This window comes from Coregonus clupeaformis, chromosome 28, assembly GCF_020615455.1.
Source record: "Coregonus clupeaformis isolate EN_2021a chromosome 28, ASM2061545v1, whole genome shotgun sequence".
Lineage (NCBI taxonomy): Eukaryota > Metazoa > Chordata > Actinopteri > Salmoniformes > Salmonidae > Coregonus > Coregonus clupeaformis.
In genome coordinates this window covers 22,523,080-22,543,443 of record NC_059219.1, presented here as the reverse complement: position 1 = coordinate 22,543,443, position 20,364 = coordinate 22,523,080, and the positions used below count along the sequence as shown (strand labels likewise).

Below are 20,364 nucleotides of genomic sequence, written 5' to 3'. Positions count from 1 at the left end.
AACAAACAGATTATCCCCCAGGACAACAGGTGAACTATTGACCCCTTTGTCAATCGTTATGTGTGTGTGTGTGTCAGGACTCTGACCTTGCGTTGATGAGGTACTGTGCCAGACTGATGTTGGCGGGGGTTCCTGTGATGGTGATCTGGCGCTCCGATGACCCTTCCATGGCGTTAGCAATTTTGATCTGCGCCCCAGACATCTGACGGATCTCGTTGATTTTGGTTCCCTGGCGCCCGATTATGCAGCCTATTAGCTGGGAAGAAGAGGCGGAAGGACTTAAAACAGGGGAATAGCAAAGTCTGAACGGAATGCATACAAAGTCACACGCACCATGACACACTGACCCCTTTCTTCTATTTGTCTCTTTTTACAAATATATCCATGGTGGTACATTTTTGTTCAACTATTTAGTGACTATTAGTCAAATCCCCTTCCCCATTCCCTTACATGGCAATAGATGACAAATGTAAAATGAAAAGCTCCATGGTCCCCATACTCACATCATTGGGAATGGTGAGTTCATGAGTACTGGCCTGGTTACTGGCATCCAGACCTGCTATATGGGTGAGAGAGAGAGAAAGAGAGAGAGGGGGGACACGGCATAAAATAGAGTTTTGCACGGGAGGGTGACGTCCGCTGTGAGTGACAGTTAGCTTTGGTGACCTATAGCCGGAACCCTGATTGGAGTTGCTTCTGCAGAGGTCTTGAGAGAGCAGGCTGTGGCTTCTCCTTCTCTCTTGAAAAGGGGGTTCATTCTCAAACCAGAGGAGATTTACCCGCTGACCCAGATAAAACTAACTTGGAAGGACCAAAATCTTCAAGGCGCTACAAAAGCAAATTAAGAAAATATATATATATATATTTTATAAACTACAAATAAAACATAAACGTCAACAAGAGCAACCACCAGGTGGCCATGTCACTGGAAGCGCACAAAGAACGACAGGAAGAGAAAGAACAAAGAAGACAGATAGAGGAAGAGAGAGAGAAAGAGGAGGAAGTGTGTGTGTGTGTCTCTACAGGTAAAAAAGAGAAGGAGATTTGGTAGAGGGTGGTTCTCGTGTAGGTGGGTACGTACCGGGGAAGGCAGGGGTGGTCTGTCCAAGGGGATTAAAGGGGGTTTGCTGCATAGCCAACTGGTGGAGCTTGGTCAACTGCTGAGGGGGGTAGGAGGGACAGCAGAGCTATGAGGGCATCGTTAAAACACACACACACACACAGGTCAGGTCTGTCACCAAGAAACACTACAAGAAGAAAGACAGGATTCAGGAGAAGCAGTGACACAGATAGGAGGAGGAAGAGAGAGAGAGAGAGAGAGAGAGAAAAGGAAACTCATAGAGGACTTGGCCCGAGTCGGTGAAGAAAGAATGTCTCTGTGTGTTTGGATGGTGCCATGTGAAATTTTGTTCATGGATGTCTGTGTCTGAAACACTTGGACCCAATGTGGCGTTATAAAACATACCATGTCCATTTGACTACGTTGAGGTATTCCTTGAAATTGACCTCCTCCTCCCTGAAGAAATATTGCATTAGTACGACTTAATTTTCACGTTCCTCACTTGAGCAACCGGTATCCTTATTATTCTGAGTGACGGATAAGGAAATAACTGTTTTATTTCTGTATCCCTCTGCTAGTTTTTCTACAGGCCAAGTTCTATGAAGTTTGGCTCCAAATGGAGGACAGAGGTTATGAGTAATTTCAGATTTGAAAGAGACAGAAATTACTTTTCAGAATTGGTAGTATTAATATTATGGGTTAATATTAATAGGATTGGACAGAGAGACTAGAGTGTAGAGAGAAGACTGCATCATGGGGATCAGAACTCACATCAGGGTGAGGGATGGCGTATTGTCCCTGAATGGTGTAAGCCTGGAAGGAGAGGAGGGAGAAACATACAACGCTATTAGAATCTTCTGATGGAAGCGGCTAAGTCAGCGTTTTCCCAAACTTCGGTCCTTGGGACCTCAAGGGGTGCACATTTTGATTTTTGCCCTAACACTACACAGCTGATGCAAATGATCAACGCTGGATGATTCGTTTATTATTTAAATCATCTGTGTAGTGCTAGGACAAAAATCAAAACGTGCCATTCTTGGGGTCCCGAGGACTGAGTTTGGGAAAGTCCTAGTCCATGTACTTCCACTATACCTCCACTAGGGGCAGTAGTAGTCTACATCCATGAGCCCACATCTATCAGAGTCATATTCACTGATTCTAGTCACTTGACAACTCTTTCAGTATTCTCTTAGCAGGGTTGGGTCAATTCCATTTCAATTCCAGTCAATGCAGAAAGTAAACCAAAGTCCAATTCTACATTTCCCTCATTGAAAAGCATTGGAATTGGAATTTCAGTGTACTTCCTGAATTGACTGGAATTGAAATGGAATAGAGCCCAACCCTGTCTTACTTAGTATCATCTCTTATGGCAATCAAGTTAAATTCATGTCAAAATTAAACATACAGCGCTAGCAAAAAAAGATCTATGAGCAACCTTGAAAAACAGTTCAGATATCATATCCCTTGTATTGAGTTGAATATTGAACATAACTGTCTACTTCAGTCTCTGACCACTTATGTGGCTCCATTTTTTCAAGTCACCATTTGTGAAACTTGAGATAATGCCATACTACAGGCAATTATTCATAAAGAAATGTGATATAATATCTGTTTGGAGGGAGTTGGACAAACAATGGGAGCTTGCACACAAATACTTTGCTGACGTACTAAACATGTTACAGATCTTTTTCTTGGGTAGTAGGGCGATGTTAATTGTTTGAAAGAAACAAAGTGGTAGGCTTACAACCTCTTTTATTTTAATTGTATTTACAATAATAACTGCTCTCTTTAATCATGTTGCAAGGTCATCCATTGTCCTCTAGACTCCCTCTCTAGTTCTTCACCCCTCACATCAATCAGGTTCAGGTTAACTTCACTGGCTGAGAACAGCCAGGTGGGAGTGGCTACGGTGAGGGTTGGGGAGAGATGTGATTGGAGGAAGGAGTCGAGGACCCCCTGTCAGGGGAATGTGATTGGACCTAATTGATGTGTGCTCATCGGGGTTCACAGCGTGGTAATGGGGTCAGAACTGGGCTGAATTCCATTTCAACACCAGCCAGCACAGAAACTCCATCCAACATCAAATTAGATTTTTATAGTTTTTTTAAATAAATAAAATATATATATGTTTAGGATGAAGTCCTGAGTCAACTGGCGCTGAAATGGCAGCTAGCCCAGTTCTGATGGTGGTAGTGGTGATGATATCATGCTAGCAGAGGCAGTGGTGGTGGTGAGGAGATGAGTGATAAAACCTGGAAGTGACACTAACAGGCAGTGGCTGGTGCTGCAGTAAGAGGCTGAGGTTGGCGGTGGAGGCCCCCAGCGGGTCGGCTCTTACCTGGCCACCTGAAAAAATGATGGGGGTGGAGGCAGGCTTGGGGCGGTAGGGGATAGTGGCACCTTTCGGTGGGGACTGAGGAGAGGGAGGAGAGGGGAAGAGGGGAAGAGAGAGTGTTAGAGCAGTGGGTGGGGGATAAAGTAAAGAGAGAGAGAGAGAGAGAGAGAGAGAGAGAGAGAGAGAGAGAGAGAGAGAGAGAGAGAGAGAGAGAGAGAGAGAGAGAGAGAGAGAAGAGAAGAGAAGAGAAGAGAAGAGAAGAGAGAAGAGAAGAGAAGAGAAGAGAAGAGAAGAAGAGAAGAGAAGAGAAGAGAAGAGAAGAGAAGAGAAGAGAAGAGAAGAGAAGAGAAGAGAAGAGAAGAGAAGAGAAGAGAAGAGAAGAGAAGAGAAGACAGGAAGAGGTTTTGTAGACTGAGGGACAGTGCCTTGGGAAAAGACAGTCTGTGACACTCACTACATCACACTGTTGTTCTTTACTGTGGATGCATGCAGCGACATAAAATAGGTGTTGTGTATAGAGCACACTGACAACTGAAATCACATTATTTTACCTCATAGGTAGGCTATTTCATTGCAACCTGGGAAGTCATCATCTACAACATTGTCATAATCATTTTGTCCCATGGTCTATACCGACCAAGATCCTAATTCCTCCCTTAGATGTTCGAGACGGTAAAAACAATTGTACTTCCACGTTGTATGTTCTAGCTGATTCCTAAGGTCTGTGTGAATGTATTTTTCCTGTGTATTTCTGGGTGGACTGAATCAGACCCTCCTCCTTCATCCCTCCATACTCTACCTCTAGCATGACCACACAGATCTGCTTGACACACTGGATAATGGCTTCCGGGGCCCCTGAGATGGTGACTGCTCGTTCAGTGGAGTTGGGCAGCATGTCCCCTGCTACCTGTACCTGAGCACCTGTGGACTGAAGTGGGAGGACTGTTATTAAGCATGTGTACTGTGGAAGGTGCAATGAAAAATAGCTGGTCCTCAATCCGGATAGGAACGATTCCTCAACAAACTACTGTTATCAATAGTAAAAAGAATGTACTGGCTGTATATGTATTTTTTGCCAATTAATCATTAACTAACTAATAAATTGTCAAGCAAATTCAATCAATCATTATCACTACTTATGCAATTTTCTACCTCTCTCATTTCTTTGATCTTGGAGCCTCCTTTCCCTATGAGGGAGCCACATTGGCTGGCTGGGACCACCAGACGCAGGGTGACAGGAGGCTTGCTGGTGGCTGGACTGTTGCTCATGGAGTTGATTATATCCTGGGAAGAAATCATAAAGATCATATTAGTATAAAAGTATTGTATTAAAATACCTGGTTTAACAGGTAACATTGTACATTTAAGCATGACCAAGAGGAGATCAAGGGAAATATGTATGCTAGATACCTCTTCGAACTTGTATGCGATCATGGCGAAGGCCTTGAAGATGGCATCTGTGGGTCCGGTGATGGTAACTATCCGCTCTGGGCAGTTTCCCTCAGAGATGTTGATGCGTGCACCGCTCTGTGGATCAAACAGTAGACACAGTTAGAGAAATAAAGTAGATCATTAAGTATTAAATAAAATACTATCCATTTACCATGCATACTTAAACTGGGTAAGGTGCATTATGGGATACATACTGCGCTTACCTCTTCACGCATCTTCTTCACTGTCTCTCCTTTCTGAAAAGACAGACAACAGACAGACAACAGACAGATAGCAGTTAAAACATCGGAGAGATGTCCCATTTTGTTTAGAATACTCATCTTAAAACAGTTTGTAATATTCATATGATTGTGATGTGTTTATGAACATAATAGTTACCTTTCCAATGATGCTTCCAACCTCCTGCAAAGAGACAGAGGTTCAACAATAGTTAGCATCAACGTCCAATTCAATACATGACAGAAACTATCCCAAAAACCTTGAATAGCGACCTCTCCTTGTCTCTCTCACAACCACAGATCTAAAAACACTTGATAGCCAACGGTGGTCGTGAAGGAGATAAGGAGATAACGAAAGGAAGCCATATGAGGGTATTGGAACCAAAGTAAAGGAAACTATCTGAGAGTATTGGAACTGTACCTTGCCGTGCATCAGGAGCCTGATGGTGAGGGTGACGTTGAGGCCTCCTTCGCCTGGCTGCTGCACCTTGGGTGGTTCCATGTTGGGATTGGATGTGAAGGAAGGGGTGTGGTCACGTAAAAGAAGAGTCCCAGGGCCAATGAGAGTGTGATGGAACAGCCAGCCAACCAGTCACCTGCAAGACAAGAAGGATGAGACACGCCCACTCAATATCAGGCCCACTGGAAACAGAGGTAGCAAACTACCACTGGATATCATTGATGGATTGAACCAGCTCATGGATACCTTTCGAGTTCTGTTCAGACAGGAAGAGTTTTATAGACTGAGGGGCGGACAGTGCTTTGGCAGAGGACAATCTATAACTCACTACAGATCTGGGATCTTAATTTGACCTATATTGTCACAGCAAAAGAATCCCGCAGCAACAGGATTTGAACGTTTAGTCCATAATGTTGCTTGATCAGTGGTTAGACTATTAGCTGGACAAAGGTAGGCTACATGAAAAGTGAAATACTGTTAATATAACAGTGTGTTAGTGTGGGTTTTCAGTGAATTTATGTAAATTATTAAGCTCATCTACATTTCAGAGCAACAAAAGGGTGATCAAATTAAGATCCTACACGTGTACATCATAAAGGTGTAGGGACAGGGAAGGCCATAATCCCTGAACCCAGAACTAAATGCGCTAAGACTGTCATAAGAGACTAGGAAGGCCATGACAGGGATGGTTGGTTGGTTGTAGCTGCATTTCATGTCCTTTTACCTGTTTTTCTATTGACATTTCTTTGTTTATATCCATAAAAATGATACTGGTTCATGGGACGTGAGCCAGTCGTTCATTCTAAATGTTCTGTTGCCATGATGGCTGGCAACGTTCTTATCACTTGTCACATGTCAATATTGAAACAATGTTGCAAATGTCGAGAGACAGACAGCAACGTTTGTACAAAAACCAAATGTTAGGCTAGAAGCAAGGGGAAATAATGTCTAGATGCTTTTTACAGTGGAGATCAAGTTAATGATATGGCTGGCTGGGCTGATGGGACACTGGATACGTAGGGATTTCTCAGATGGAACAGAATACAAGACGCTCATTTTTACGTCATAGGCTTACCCGTGCTAAACAGTTTTTTTAGTATGGCTTAGAACGCGTCTCAACCAATCACAACCCATTGTAAAAAGACAGAGAACCAGTGGTTGTATGATAAGCTAAACAGAGAGAGCGGGAGGCCACGGGAAGTCTCTGAGATAAGGGAGGAAAGGGTTCTGCAACCAGCTGTCTCTCTCCAATATCCCAGAGGTCAGATTACATAAAAAGCCTTAATCGGGGTTTAAGAGCCAGGCCAGTGGTGCAGGTCTGCCACAGGGCTAGGGCAGGGACAGAGATAAACCCAGTGGTGCAGGTCTGCCACAGGGCTAGGGCAGGGACAGAGATAAACCCAGTGGTGCAGGTCTGCCACAGGGCTAGGGCAGGGACAGAGATAAACCCAGTGGTGCAGGTCTGCCACAGGGCTAGGGCAGGGACAGAGATAAACCCAGTGGTGCAGGTCTGCCACAGGGCTAGGGCAGGGACAGAGATAAACCCAGTGGTGCAGGTCTGCCACAGGGCTAGGGCAGGGACAGAGATAAACCCAGTGGTGCAGGTCTGCCACAGGGCTAGGGCGGGACAGAGATAACCAGTGGTGCAGGTCTGCCACAGGGCTAGGGCAGGGACAGAGATAAACCCAGTGGTGCAGGTCTGCCACAGGGCTAGGGCAGGGACATAGATAAACCCAGTGGTGCAGGTCTGCCACAGGGCTAGGGCAGGGACAGAGATAAACCCAGTGGTGCAGGTCTACCACAGGGCTAGGGCAGGGACAGAGATAAACCCAGTGGTGCAGGTCTGCCACAGGGCTAGGGCAGGGACAGAGATAAACCCAGTGGTGCAGGCCTGCCACAGGGCTAGGGCAGGGACAGAAATACACCCCCTAAGACCAAGAGCAGGAGGGGGGGTTTGGGGGCTGGGGATGCACGTGGGGTGTGGTAGGCTGGCTGAGACCGTAGCCCAATGGACTGCTGGAGCCAGGGGTTACCGGGGTTATTTTGGTGATGGAACTAGAGGAGAGGATGCAACCTCTCTCTGTGGTATGGTAATATAAATACTGGTGTATATGTAGCTACCGCTCCTAGTCTTTCTGAAGGCATACATGGTGATGGAAATGCCTTCCAATTGAGGTTGGCTATTTGAAGCATTCTTCAAGTCATTACACAAAAAGCGGCATGCAGAAAACAAATCCTATAGACGTCAATCAGTCCACTCCTCCTGAGAGCCATCATGTGAGGCTGAAATGAGAATGCATTTTCTCTCGTGTGCCTGGTGGTGTGTTTGAATAGCTCTCCTACCATCCACCACTTTCTCCCTCATCCACTGGAGAACAATAGAATTAGGTCACAGACTCATGATTCATCCATGCCCCATCCATGCCTTCCAGTCAACTTGCTTTTTATTTCAACAGATAAATATTAGGCACCATTCTCGGACCTCTATTTGAGAGAGCGGCAGCATTCAAAAAAACACATTTAAAATGCAAAATCCTGTTTTATCTCCAAATGTGCCTATTGTGTCCCTTGGTTGAATGATATTTAATTGAATCCCAAATGGTTAACATCAGTTATGTATTAGAATGTATTAGTAGGGTATGCAATTTAGGACACAATACCACCGTATTCAATGAGTGAGGCAACAGAGTGAAGGTTCATAAATGCGTCCGACCGAACACTACATTATCAAAATCCAGTGTCTGCATTCAACCAATAGTGTTTTCAAGTGTATTTTCGATGCACTGGACAATGTATTTGTTGACCATGCTCTATCTCCCTTGTTAACGGAGTTATTACATCAACAAGTTGGAAATAAAGACAAAGAAAGAGAGAGAGAGAGAGAGAGAGAGAGAGAGAGAGAGAGAGAGAGAGAGAGAGAGAGAGAGAGAGAGAGAGAGAGAGAGAGAGAGAGAGAGAGGAAGAGAGAGACAGAGAGAGAGATAGAGAGATACAAATAAAGAGAGAGAAAGAGAAAGAGAAAGAAAGAGATAGAGAGAGAGATAGAGAGAGAGCGAGAGAAAAATAAATAGAGAGAGAGAGAGAGAGAGGAAGAGAGAAAGAGAGAAAGCGATAGAGAGAGATACAGAGAGAGAGAGAGAGAGAGAGAGAGAGAGAGAGAGAGAGAGAGAGAGAGAGAGAGAGAGAGAGAAAGTGGTAGAGAGAGAGCAGTATTTCTCGTGACATCTGATGTAGTTAGTAAGTGGGTCAGAGAGAGCTGTGTTGAGCTGCAGAGCTGCTGGCCTCCTCCTCTATGGTGCTCTGCTATTGAATTAATCACGCTTTACGCTCGGCTGGACAACACCGCGCACAAAATGGCTCTTCCTTTTCTTTCATCTCTCCCTCTCTCCCTTCGTCTGCTGCCCTGCCTGCCCTCAGCCCAGTACAGAACAGACTGCATGCTGCAGATTCACTCCTAGAGAAGAAGCCTGTCTGTCTTTCTTTTCATTTCTTAGCTCTTTTATGTAGAGCTAACAATGGAGGAAGACTCCTCTTATGTAGGCCCACTGGACTGTGAGTGACCGAGAACACTTTAGTAAATATGAAAAGAGAGGTTTGTGAAAATAGCTGTCTTCAGTATCCGAAGAGGGTGGGCAGGAGAGAGAGAGAGCGTTTTGAGTGAGTACAGTAACGGCCCCTCACTGAGACAGGTGAGTCTTAAATAGAAGTGACCCAAGCACTGATCACCTGAAAGGATTCTGTCAGCACTCAGGAAGATAAGAAGAAAAGGAGAGAAAGATATTTGATAGAATTGGGAGACATCACCCGGGAATGACAGAGAGGCCGTACAGAGGCCTTGATAAGTGCTGGGCTACAGAAAGGAATCCCAGCACTGCAGTCTTATTATGCACTGTAGAAACGAGCCAGACATTTTCTCTGCAGTGTTGCCTCACCTTATCCGGCCTTACTGCTGCCTTTCCCTGCTTCTGGTCAGCTGTGTGTGAGTTGGTGCATGTGCTTGTGTGTACTGTATGCTTGCTCAAGCTTAGACCTGTGAGAACACGCAATCAGCGTCTTTAATATTTCCTTATTGGAGATTGTGTTGGAAAATGTGTTTTGTTTGAAAATCTCCGCAAAGTCTGAGACAAATTATTTGAAACATCAAACCAGGCTCTTACAGCGCACGTGAGAGAAAGACTGAGATCTGTAGGAATGGGAAAATGGAGGACAGAACTCGCAGTATAATCTAGGCCAAAGCCCCGTCATCTGTTCCATTTTAATCCACCGAGCTAGAGATATGTCATTATAATTTTGATATAAACCCTCCATAAGCATACACTTGTAAACCAAAGCCTTAGAGAGAGAGAGACCACTAAACTGAGACTGACGGTGGCTCAAGACATTGGATCTTCACAAGCAGTGCACCCCACATTCATATACTCTGTATGTTTGCCTGCTCCGACTCAAATTGACCCTGATTCTACAAAGGACCTTTGAGCTCAATCATTGAGTAATTAATAGAGCATAAGTTAACACACAAGCAAACTAGAAAAGAGCATACATATGTTACACATGGCACACAAATCGTAGCTATATTCTCTTTGGTTGGCCACGTTTTCTGGTAAAGAGGTGAATGACGCAGCATTGTAATCTGTTATGAGGAGCCAAGAGAAGTGCCAGTCAGAGATCAGACTGCCAGTCCATTCTACATTCTAACCCCACTAACCAAACTTTTCATTAGGAAAATAGCTGCAATGAACCACTCACTAAAAGCAAGTCAGCACCCTCAAATAGCACCAATATGCCCCCTCAATCACCTTTGACCTCTCACTTCTAACCTTTTAGACGGACTATGTTGGGCAGCATTTGGGGGTGCCTTAAGGATGTCCCATGCTTCCTCAATACCATGAGGATGCAACAGCAGGAAACCCCATATGAAGAACTCGATCTGCTTTAATGACTCATGCAGAACCATCTCCTGCATGACTGAGCCTGTCACTAAAATCACCATTCCACTTCTATTAGATTCTAACGCTGGATAAAAAATGGCCTGCAGTAAGTAAGAGGAAAGAGGGACAGCGGACAGCAGAGAAGTAGATGTTGATGTTAGATATTAAAGTTAAACTTGTGTTGCCGTTGCAAAATAAAATAACCAAATATCTTGGTGTTGTACCAGAGGGTCCAGAGACAAAATTGCACCCACCCAAGTTGTCAGATCTTGCTTTGAAAAAGAGACTCTTAAATAAATACAATAATAATATTAATAATAACAATAAAATACAATAAATATAGAATAGAATAGAATAGAATAACTATAGAATAGAATGTGTTGTAGATGCAGGACACTGAGATGTGAGCAGCAGCTCTGGTCTCGTTTGACGCTAGCTAGGCTTTTGTTGCAGTGTGATGGGAAGGGGGAGAAGGGGGGACGTGGGGAGGGGGCGGTGGGGAGGGGGTGTCTGTGGTGCTGAGCGAACGGCCTTCCTCTCCTCTACCCGGCTATGACAGTACACTCTAGCGCTGTCACTCTAGATCATCCGCCCCCGCGCTGAGACATCAGCCTACCTCAGCAGGCCGGGCGAGACTGGAGAGAAGAGAAGGATGGGGCACGTGTGGCCCCAAAAACACTTGCCACTGTCCCCTAATAAGAATCGAATCACAAAATGGGGTCGTAAAATGTGCCATTGCCTACGACGGGATAGATAGTATAGACCCCGTTTTGTGTTGTAGCTCACCATGTTGTACTGTGAATGTGGTGCTAAAAGAAAAGCGTGAGGTCGGCCATCTTAGATCTCCCACAAATGTACATGAGATCACAGCTTGTCACTAAGTCAAGGCTCCGCTGAATGGGCATGCATGGATCAGATCACAGTCATGTTAAATGGGTCGAGTGTAAACGTATTTTTTTTAAATAATTTTGAAATTCTTTAATACAATTTTTGATCATAGTATTTTTACTTCCTTGATAGATTACAATGATATTTAGTTTTCCAAATTCCAATACAAATATTAATTTGATCATTTAAAAAAAGATAATAGTGCCAGCCTTTGGTATTATTACTGGAGATGTCAATCATGCAATATTTTAACAATTATGTGATCTTTTAAAACCTGTCCTAACCATTACGGAGGAAACATACATCTCAGCGATTTGGTGCTTCCTTAGTTCAATCCCACAGTTCACATGAATTACTGATAATGCCAAATGACACGTTGACTGTTCCTACGGACCAAGAACACCATCAAGAGAGCTAATGTGATAGTGAGGATGATTGGGATAATGGTCGTGAGGACTAGATACATCCATCACATTGGCTATCAGGTTCCGTTACCATTTACAGTGTGGACAAGGTCAGCGGAACTCATCACAATAGAACTACGCCACTTCTGATGCTCAAAACATCACAATGTCATTAGAACCAACCTTAAAGGAACAATTAACCGATAATTAAATTAAACAATTAGCCCGAATGTATACGATCATAATGGTGAGTCAATAGCAGGGAACATGGAGGGACCACAAAGAGAGGGGTCCAACCAACAAGCTAACCGGCGATTCTCAAGGGAATACAGAAATACTTTCACAGCACACACATGGGGTCAAAACACCCTTTGTATTTGCCTAATGAAGGACACACTAAGAGCAACGGCTAAAACAATTGCGTCAGATCGATGCCCACTGTATTTGTCATTACTAAACAAAGGGGTTTCAAATAACGATGGGATCGAGATAATGAACTCACAACATGTCAATGGCTGCTGTTCCCGCGCCACTTAACGATAACTCTACAGACATTGATTAATTATTGAAGACATTTCCCAACTCAACATTGGCCAATGTCTCCTGCTGCCATGAAGCCTGATTTACGAATAGCCCAACACAAGCCTACTGTACATACATATGATACATTTCCACCATATCTGTTTATAAAAATAAATACATATTTGAATAGTAGCAATATGACCACTGGACTCAACAGAGGCCTTCCTCAAACCTGATCTAGAAGCTGAAAAATAGGTATTACCTTCGTGCAGCGTAAAACAGACGGCGACCCCTTTCGACGTTTCGCAAAAGATTTTAAAAAACAGCGAATGAAAATGATTTTTTCCCTCTCCCCTTTGCTATGCCCAGTCTGAATTGTGATATCTGATTGGTTGGAAAGGCCAAATCACATGGGCGAGACAGAGAACCCGTGACCCCTCTCGAAATAAAATGACGAAATGAAACAGCCTTGCATCCTAGCCGAACAATTTCTGGCAGTGAGATCCCCTGACTACACTGACTATGTTGTGGTCTACTGTAAATAGGCTGTATGATGAGGCGGGATGGTGTCAACATCCCCCCCTCCCCGACCCCCAAACGGAACAAAGGGGGTGCCCAGTGAGGCACACTGGCATTGGGGCATGTCTACGGAGGCGGGGTGTCAAGGTCTGCATAGCCACCCCCAGGCACTCGCCTGTCCTGTAGGTCAATTGTTCACCCACCAACCCACCAACCCACCGCTTTCTTCTCTAGCTGATCATGAACACAACACCCAAATTATTTTCAGATACAACGACCGCCATGGAACGCCAGCAAAATGGCACCCATCGTTGTAGTCCTAAAACCACAGACCCCCAACGTCTGTGACAGGGGACTACCAGGGTTGGTGGTTGGTTTGGGGGTTGGGGTGGTGGTCTGCATGCCCTGGAGGATGAGGCTGATGGAGGGATGGAGATGCAGAGGTCAAAGCCCAAACCCCACATCACTGTCTGTCGTGACATCCAGCCACCATCGAACCACCCTGGCTCCTCCCGGCTGGCTTCTAATCTGGCGCTGTGTGTGTGTGTGTGTGTGTGTGTGTGTGTGTGTGTGTGTGTGTGTGTGTGGGAGGGGGGATTACAGGGAGCTTTAGAGGCATCCCATCCAGATTATCCAATCCAGCTCAAATCCAACCCTGTGTCAGATGAACAGTTGTGCAGGATTTAATCCCAGCACGTTATTAGGGCTGGGACCCCAGCAGCACAGACAGAATGTAGAGTTTAGGGGGTGGAGGGTTTGAGGGGGGCGATGTGGGCGACGGGGGTACAGGGGTACAGACATCGGATTAGAGGGAACACAAACAGTGAGGAGTGTGTCCCAACTCAATTTCCATTGTTCAGAGGGAAGAAATAAATAAAATATACCCCATGGTGATTTAGCAAGATGCATGTCTCGGTTTAAATATGTCCTCTTAAACACTCAACATCTATCCGTCCGTCTGTCCGTCCATCCATCCATCCATCTATCTATCTATCTATCTATCTATCTATCTATCTATCTATCTATCTATCTATCTATCTATCTATCTATCTATCTATCTATCTATCTATCTATCTATCTATCTATCTATCTATCTATCTATCTATCTATCTATCTATCTATCTATCTATCTATCTATCTATCTATCTATCTATCTATCTATCTATCTATCTATCTATCTATCTATCTATCTATCTATCTATCTATCTATCTATCTATCTATCTATCTATCTATCTATCTATCTATCTATCTATCTATCTATCTATCTATCTATCTATCTATCTATCTATCTATCTATCTATCTATCTATCTCTCTGTCTGTCTGTCTGTCTGTCTATCCGTTCTATCTGTCTGTGAGGTTAACAATGTGTGTTAAATATGTGTATTTTTTGCACTTAATTTATCACCCCCCAAAAAACACAGAATGATCCCCACAGCCGCCCCACCACCCTGCCTGTCGAATGGCCTATGGGAGAATACCACAAATAGAGCATTAAATTTGCTCCACATTGAATCATAAGAGGCTGAGAGAGGCAGTGGGGCTAAACAGTATACACACAGTGTCACAGGGAATCTGTTATATATTCAAATAACGCTGTGGGCTCTCCTTCAAAACCAAGAGTACATGGTGGCAGCCCCACAGACACAGACTTGAACTTTACAGGGTTTCCTCAAGTTATTACAAAGTAAGGCCTTGTCCCCATAGTTTTAGACAGCGTCCTCTCCTTGTCTCCTTCCCTTAGTGCCCACTGATCTGAAAGGACTTGATAGGTGAAAGTGATATTGTGGAACTGGAAACCTGTCCCAGTCGTTGTACCTATCAGTGCTCATGAAGGAAAGGAGATAAGGAAAGCAACACATTTGAGAGTATTGGGACGTGGCCAATGTATTCCTCCATATCCCAAGGCTGTCACAGTGCATGTTTTACTATAAACATATACAACCCCCCATAGCAACCACACATACTAATTATGCACTTGAGATGGCAAGGATATTTAAAAACGTCTCAAGTCCATGCAAAAGGTTCAGAGTGAGTTTTATAGAAGGCCTCTTTACCTAGTAGTATTCATATGGTCAGGCAGTGTATCTTACCGGTTCAGATGAAGGGAAAGTTCCAGAGGAGGAGATGGAGGTTCAGTTTGGGACCAGACAAACATGGAGGACAAAGGACACTCTGAGGTGTGGGCTGGCTGGCCTGCTTCTATATGTAAACTAGCCCTCATAGCCTCCAGCAAGGTGACCAGCCCAGCCCAACCCAACCCAGACTAGCCCTCGTGGGAGAAGCACCCTCCCCATAGCCACCCCAGTCCCCCGTCAGGAACAGGCAGGCCTGATGGAGGCAGAAGGGCGTGAAGGAGAGAAGGAGAGAAGGAGAGAAGGAGAGAGAGGGAGATAGGGAGAGAGGGAGAGAGGGAGAGAGGGAGAGAGGGAGAGAAGGAACAGTCGATCCCGCCAGTGATTGTTGACATGGTGACTAAAGGAGGCGGGGCTGACCTCGCTGAGGTACCAAATAACGAGTGTTGTGTGTGTGTGTGTGTCTATGTGTGTGTGTGTGTGAGGGCGGGGGTGCAGGAAGGGCCTTTTTGGGGGTGATTATCTAAGCACTTCCCCTGAGCCAATGAACATTTTATATCAATACTCATAGCTTTTTATACAACCAACTGACGTATACTGGGCTGCAGGATCATTATTGATTGCTGAGAAGCCACAAGCCACATGCCGCTGGTCCCATGCATTGTCTACAGTATGTAACAAACAGACACTGAATAAGATTTGTCTTACAACACACTTTGTCACAGCAAGGCAGAATAGTGCGTTAACAAGTTATGTTACAGTTTTTCTCAGTCGCTTTGGTGCATTTTTCACATCATCCCTAACATGTGCAAAATAATAAGTGCATTTCTCAGAACAATTTGTACAAACTGCAATATACAATAGATATGTTTCTAAAGCTAGTCAGTCACTAAAAATCCTCAAAAGTACATCTCTCAAAAGTAAATATTCATGCCAATGATTATGTCAGTGTCATCAGAATGATAAGTCATTGAGTCATTGTTCACGAACAAGGTTGTCAAAATGTTTAGGCATGTTGTCAATGGAACTGTGTACTTTGACAGTATTACCTGATGTAAACTTAGGCTACAGTTTGGATGACAGTTACTGTATTGAAAATGCACAAGGCTGCACTTCTATGGCATATATCAATTTCAACAGTACTATTTACATATTACTGTATGTGGGTTATTGATTGAAAGAGACTGGACAACCCAAGGGGCACAAAGGAAAAAAAACTAAATTAGAAAGAAACACAGGAAACCACCCCTAAGGCACAACTTTTGCCCACAGCACTGTTCTAGTGCTGTCTCTACACATCCAGACGTTCCTGTCTGTCAGCCCACATATTCTCATCCACATCACACCGGATATTTTCCCTTCCAATGCAACGTGGAAAGAATCTTTTGGAATGCCTTATCCATCCTCTGCAGGCGTCTACTGTGGTGTCCTCACATGCTGCATCCATTGCAGCCAGCAGGGTCATCTGTGTGTGTGGCTGACGATCGTACACCTTCCACCTCCATGCTGAAAATAACTCCTCAATTGGGTTAAGGAATGGTGAATAAGGTGGGAGGAATTCTATGAGCATCCTCGGGTGGGTCACAAACCATTGCCTTATGATGTTTGATCGATGGAAACTCACATTATCACAAATGACCACATACTTTGGCAAATCCTCTCTAAACAGACCCCTCTCATCATCAGGGATGAGAGCCCTGTAGAGAGTCTCTAAAAAGTTGAGTAGATGCTGGGTGTTGTATGGCCCTAAAAGGGGGATATGGGTTAGGACACCATGCTCCGAAATAGCAGCACACATGGTGATATTTCCTCCCCGTTGGCCTGGCAAATCCACAGTAGCTCTGTGACCGATGATATTCCGACCCCGCCTTCTGCATTTGGTCAGGTTGAAGCCAGCCTCATCCACGTATACAAAGTTGTGAGAGGGTTCACTTGATTCCAACTCCATTATACGCTATATCCCAGAACACACAGTTGAATTTGTTTTGGTAAGGAAGAGTGACATAAAATGTACATATATTGCATGTTCCTTCCACAGCAATGGAAATGTGTGCAGTTTATGCTTACTGTACTATGTAACACTATAAAATGTTGCTGTAAAGTAGTTACATAGATATATGTTTTACCTGTACATACTGGTACCGTAGCTCCTTAACTCTGTCCTCATTCCTTTGGAATGGTACACGGTACAGCTGTTTCATACTCATCTGGTTTCTATGCAGCACCCTGTCGATGGTTGAGATGCTAACCGTATGGATGTTTTCAAAGACATCGTTGTCTTCTATAATGGTCCTTTGTATTTCCCTGAGTCTCATGGCATTGTTTGCTCGGACCATGGTGCAAATAGCCTCCTCCTGTTGAGGTGTGAAAAGGCGTCCTCTGCCACCGGTTTGAGGTAATCTTGCAGTCCTATGTGTGGAAAAATGCAGTGATGCATCGCACACTTTCACATAGACAAAAACTATGCGAACACACATTTTACTGTAAAACATACAGGTGGGTGCATGTAAGGTGCAGTATGTATCTGTATAGAGTATATTTCTGTATGCTGTGAAATACAAGTGGACTACTGTAATATGAAGCATTGTAGGAAGTATACAGTATACTGCTTATATACAGTAACAGTGCACTGTACATTGGTGGACATACCTGTTCTCTCTTGAAACATTTGTACTATTGAGGACACGGTTGATCTCCCAATATTCGGCTGCACCCTTCGACCCGCCTCAGCCATTGTAAGGCCATGATTGACAACATGGTCTACAATAGTGGCCCTTATGTCATCAGATATGCGCCTATGTCCTCTTCTGCCTCTTCCTCTGTTTTGCCTTCCACCACGCATCCTTGCTCCTCTTCTTCCTCCTCTTGGCTGTTGACCCTGTTCGTTTCCTGGTCCATCCATTATTGGAAAATTGCAACTCTGTGTTGTGGTCTGTCTATATATGCTTGCCAATTGATTCTTCATGAGATGCACCTTTGAGCAATTTAGACAACTGGTTGATTGTTGGTTGAACTAACACTTTACATTCCTTCATGAGTGAGGGTTAATTTCACCTGCACGATTCAGCAATTTACGTTTTTGTAATAGAAATGTGTAAAACTATGCTTGACAGTTTATGACAAATAGTTCAACAATTTTGCATGTAATGGCTTATGCAAGGAACTAATGCCTAGATGTTTTGAGGGGTAAGACTATTCAACAGAGACTCATCTACTATATTTTGATCAACATGACATGAGCAATTGAAAATGTGGAAAAAAGCTGACACTTGTACATTATCAATTGCAATATGTACAAAAGCAATTGCAATTTGTTCAAAGGAATAAGAAATTGCTTTAATGATGTGCACAAGTGACTAGATGATTTGGAATTTGTACAAGTAGTATCAAGAATTGCACTTTTGATCTAAGAAATGCACCAAAGCGACTGAGAAAAACTGTAAGATCCAAGTCCCAGTTTTTCTATCGGATAGGATTAAATGCATAGATATAGAATGAATAGGACGAACGTATCATTGGCTTCAATGGGGACTCCCGTGCTATTCATTCTATTTCTATGCATTTAATCCTATCCGATAAGTGAAATCCAGATAGATCGCTTTTGAAAAACTGGGCCCTGATGTCCGATTTGGTCCTAGAATAGAGTTGTGTAATCTTTGACCATCTTTTCATCCCAATGATCAGCATTATTCATCTGTGGGGATGAGAGTGCACGGCACTTCCTTCTGTCTCAGCAAAACAACAGAGCTCCTCCAGGCAGCTTCCTCTCCCCTCCCCTCTAAAAGCCTCCCGTTCCCCTCTGTGCCCCCACTGCCCCATAATCCACAACAACAATCCCAGCCCCTAATGGAAAATATGTCCTGACCCTCTTCTCTGATGTGGTCAATGCAGCCAGTAATGGGTCCACATTGCCTTGCAGCTAAAACCAATAATGAATGGGGCTGAATGTCTGAAATGGAACTTTAACCGTGCCTGTCTGTCTGTCTCTGTTCTCACGTCACGGTATGTGGTCTTCCTTTAGTATTGCCAGTGTCCATATATCCAGAGGAATCGTCCTTTTAACTTCTAATCAAACGCAACGTTCACTGATGCTATTCACCTCCTCAATAGATAGTTGTTTTTGCAACATCATTTCTCAACGCGCGATTTGTAGATTTGTTAGTGTTCTATTGAAGCAGTAAGGCCCGAGGAGGTGTGGTATATGTCCAATATACCACAGCTAAGGGCTGTTCTTAGGCACGTATATGGCCACATACCACAAACCCCCGAGGTGTCTTATTGCTATTATAAACTGGTTACCAACTAAATTAGAGCTGTACAAATAAATGTTTTGTCATACGGTCTGATACACCATGGCTGTCAGTCAATCAGCATTCAGGGCTCGAAACGCCCAGTTTATAAAAGACGTATAACACGGGTATGACAAAACATTTATTTTTAATGCTCTAATTACAGTGTCAGTTTGACTAGTGTCAGTGTGGCTAGTGTCAGTTTATAATAGCAATAAGGCACCTCTGGGGTTTTTGGTATATGGCCAATATACCACGGCTAAGGGCTGTATCTAGGCAGCCCGCACTTCGTAGTGCCTAAGAACAGCCTTTAGCCGTGGTATATTGGCCATATACCTCACCCCCCCTGGGCATTATTGCTTAAATAACATATCCAATACAGTACATGTTACACTAATCCAATCAAACGACCACATGGATGGAAAAACCATCATATTCCATGGTTAGGATTAGTGATGACATCAGACATGTAGGTTATACAGGTTAATGCTATGTGATGACATCAGTCATGTAGGTTATACAGGTTAATGCTATGTGATGACATTAGTCATGTAGGATATACAGGTTAATGCTATGTGATGACATCAGACATGTAGGTTATACAGGTTAATGCTATGTGATGACATCAGACATGTAGGTTATACAGGTTAATGCTATGTGATGACATCAGTCATGTAGGTTATACAGGTTAATGCTATGTGATGACATCAGACATGTAGGTTATACAGGTTAATGCTATGTGATGACATCAGACATGTAGATTATACAGGCCACACGCAGCATGATGTGGCACTATCAAATGAGGAGGAGGAAGTTACCTCCCATGTAGCGAGCATCACCAAGGATACAGGACAGAGATTATAATCAGCCAGAGTACTGCACCACCATGGATACAGGACATAGATTATAACCAGACAGAGTACTGCACCACCATGGATACAGGACAGAGATTATAACCAGACAGAGTACTGCACCACCATGGATGCAGGACAGAGATTATAACCAACCAGAGTACTGCACCACCATGGATACAGGACAGGGATTATAACCAGCCAGAGTACTGCACCACCATGGATACAGGACAGAGATTATAACCAACCAGAGTACTGCACCACCATGGATACAGGACAGGGATTATAACCAGCCAGAGTACTGCACCACCATGGATACAGGACAGGGATTATAACCAGCCAGAGTACTGCACCACCATGGATA

At 43.9% G+C, this 20,364-nt stretch overlaps 1 protein-coding gene across 36 annotated transcripts in view; it reads right to left on the bottom strand.

The window, feature by feature from the left end:
• The window catches only part of LOC121557994 (poly(rC)-binding protein 3), a 29,041-nt gene that overhangs the window by 3,037 nt on the left and 5,640 nt on the right, over positions 1-20,364 (bottom strand). For 2 of the 36 annotated variants that reach the window (XR_005998447.2, XM_041871445.2), the window contains exons 1-13: positions 12,530-12,789; positions 5,487-5,661; positions 5,226-5,249; positions 5,042-5,083; positions 4,806-4,922; positions 4,548-4,679; positions 4,195-4,323; positions 3,330-3,473; positions 1,832-1,873; positions 1,466-1,516; positions 1,082-1,187; positions 504-559; positions 87-256 (exon numbers count right to left, since the gene is read on the bottom strand). Coding sequence is in view for 35 of the 36 variants with exons in the window: in XM_041871445.2 (XP_041727379.1) it covers positions 87-256; positions 504-559; positions 1,082-1,187; positions 1,466-1,516; positions 1,832-1,873; positions 3,330-3,473; positions 4,195-4,323; positions 4,548-4,679; positions 4,806-4,922; positions 5,042-5,083; positions 5,226-5,249; positions 5,487-5,567 (1,094 nt within the window). In the remaining variant the exon portion in view is untranslated. Of the gene's footprint in view, positions 1-86; positions 257-503; positions 560-1,081; positions 1,188-1,465; positions 1,517-1,831; positions 1,874-3,329; positions 3,474-4,194; positions 4,324-4,547; positions 4,680-4,805; positions 4,923-5,041; positions 5,084-5,225; positions 5,250-5,486; positions 5,662-12,529; positions 12,797-14,878; positions 14,946-20,364 lie in introns of those variants that run through there. The other 34 variants (XM_041871447.2, XM_041871448.2, XM_041871453.2 and 31 more) reach the window with 34 other exon arrangements.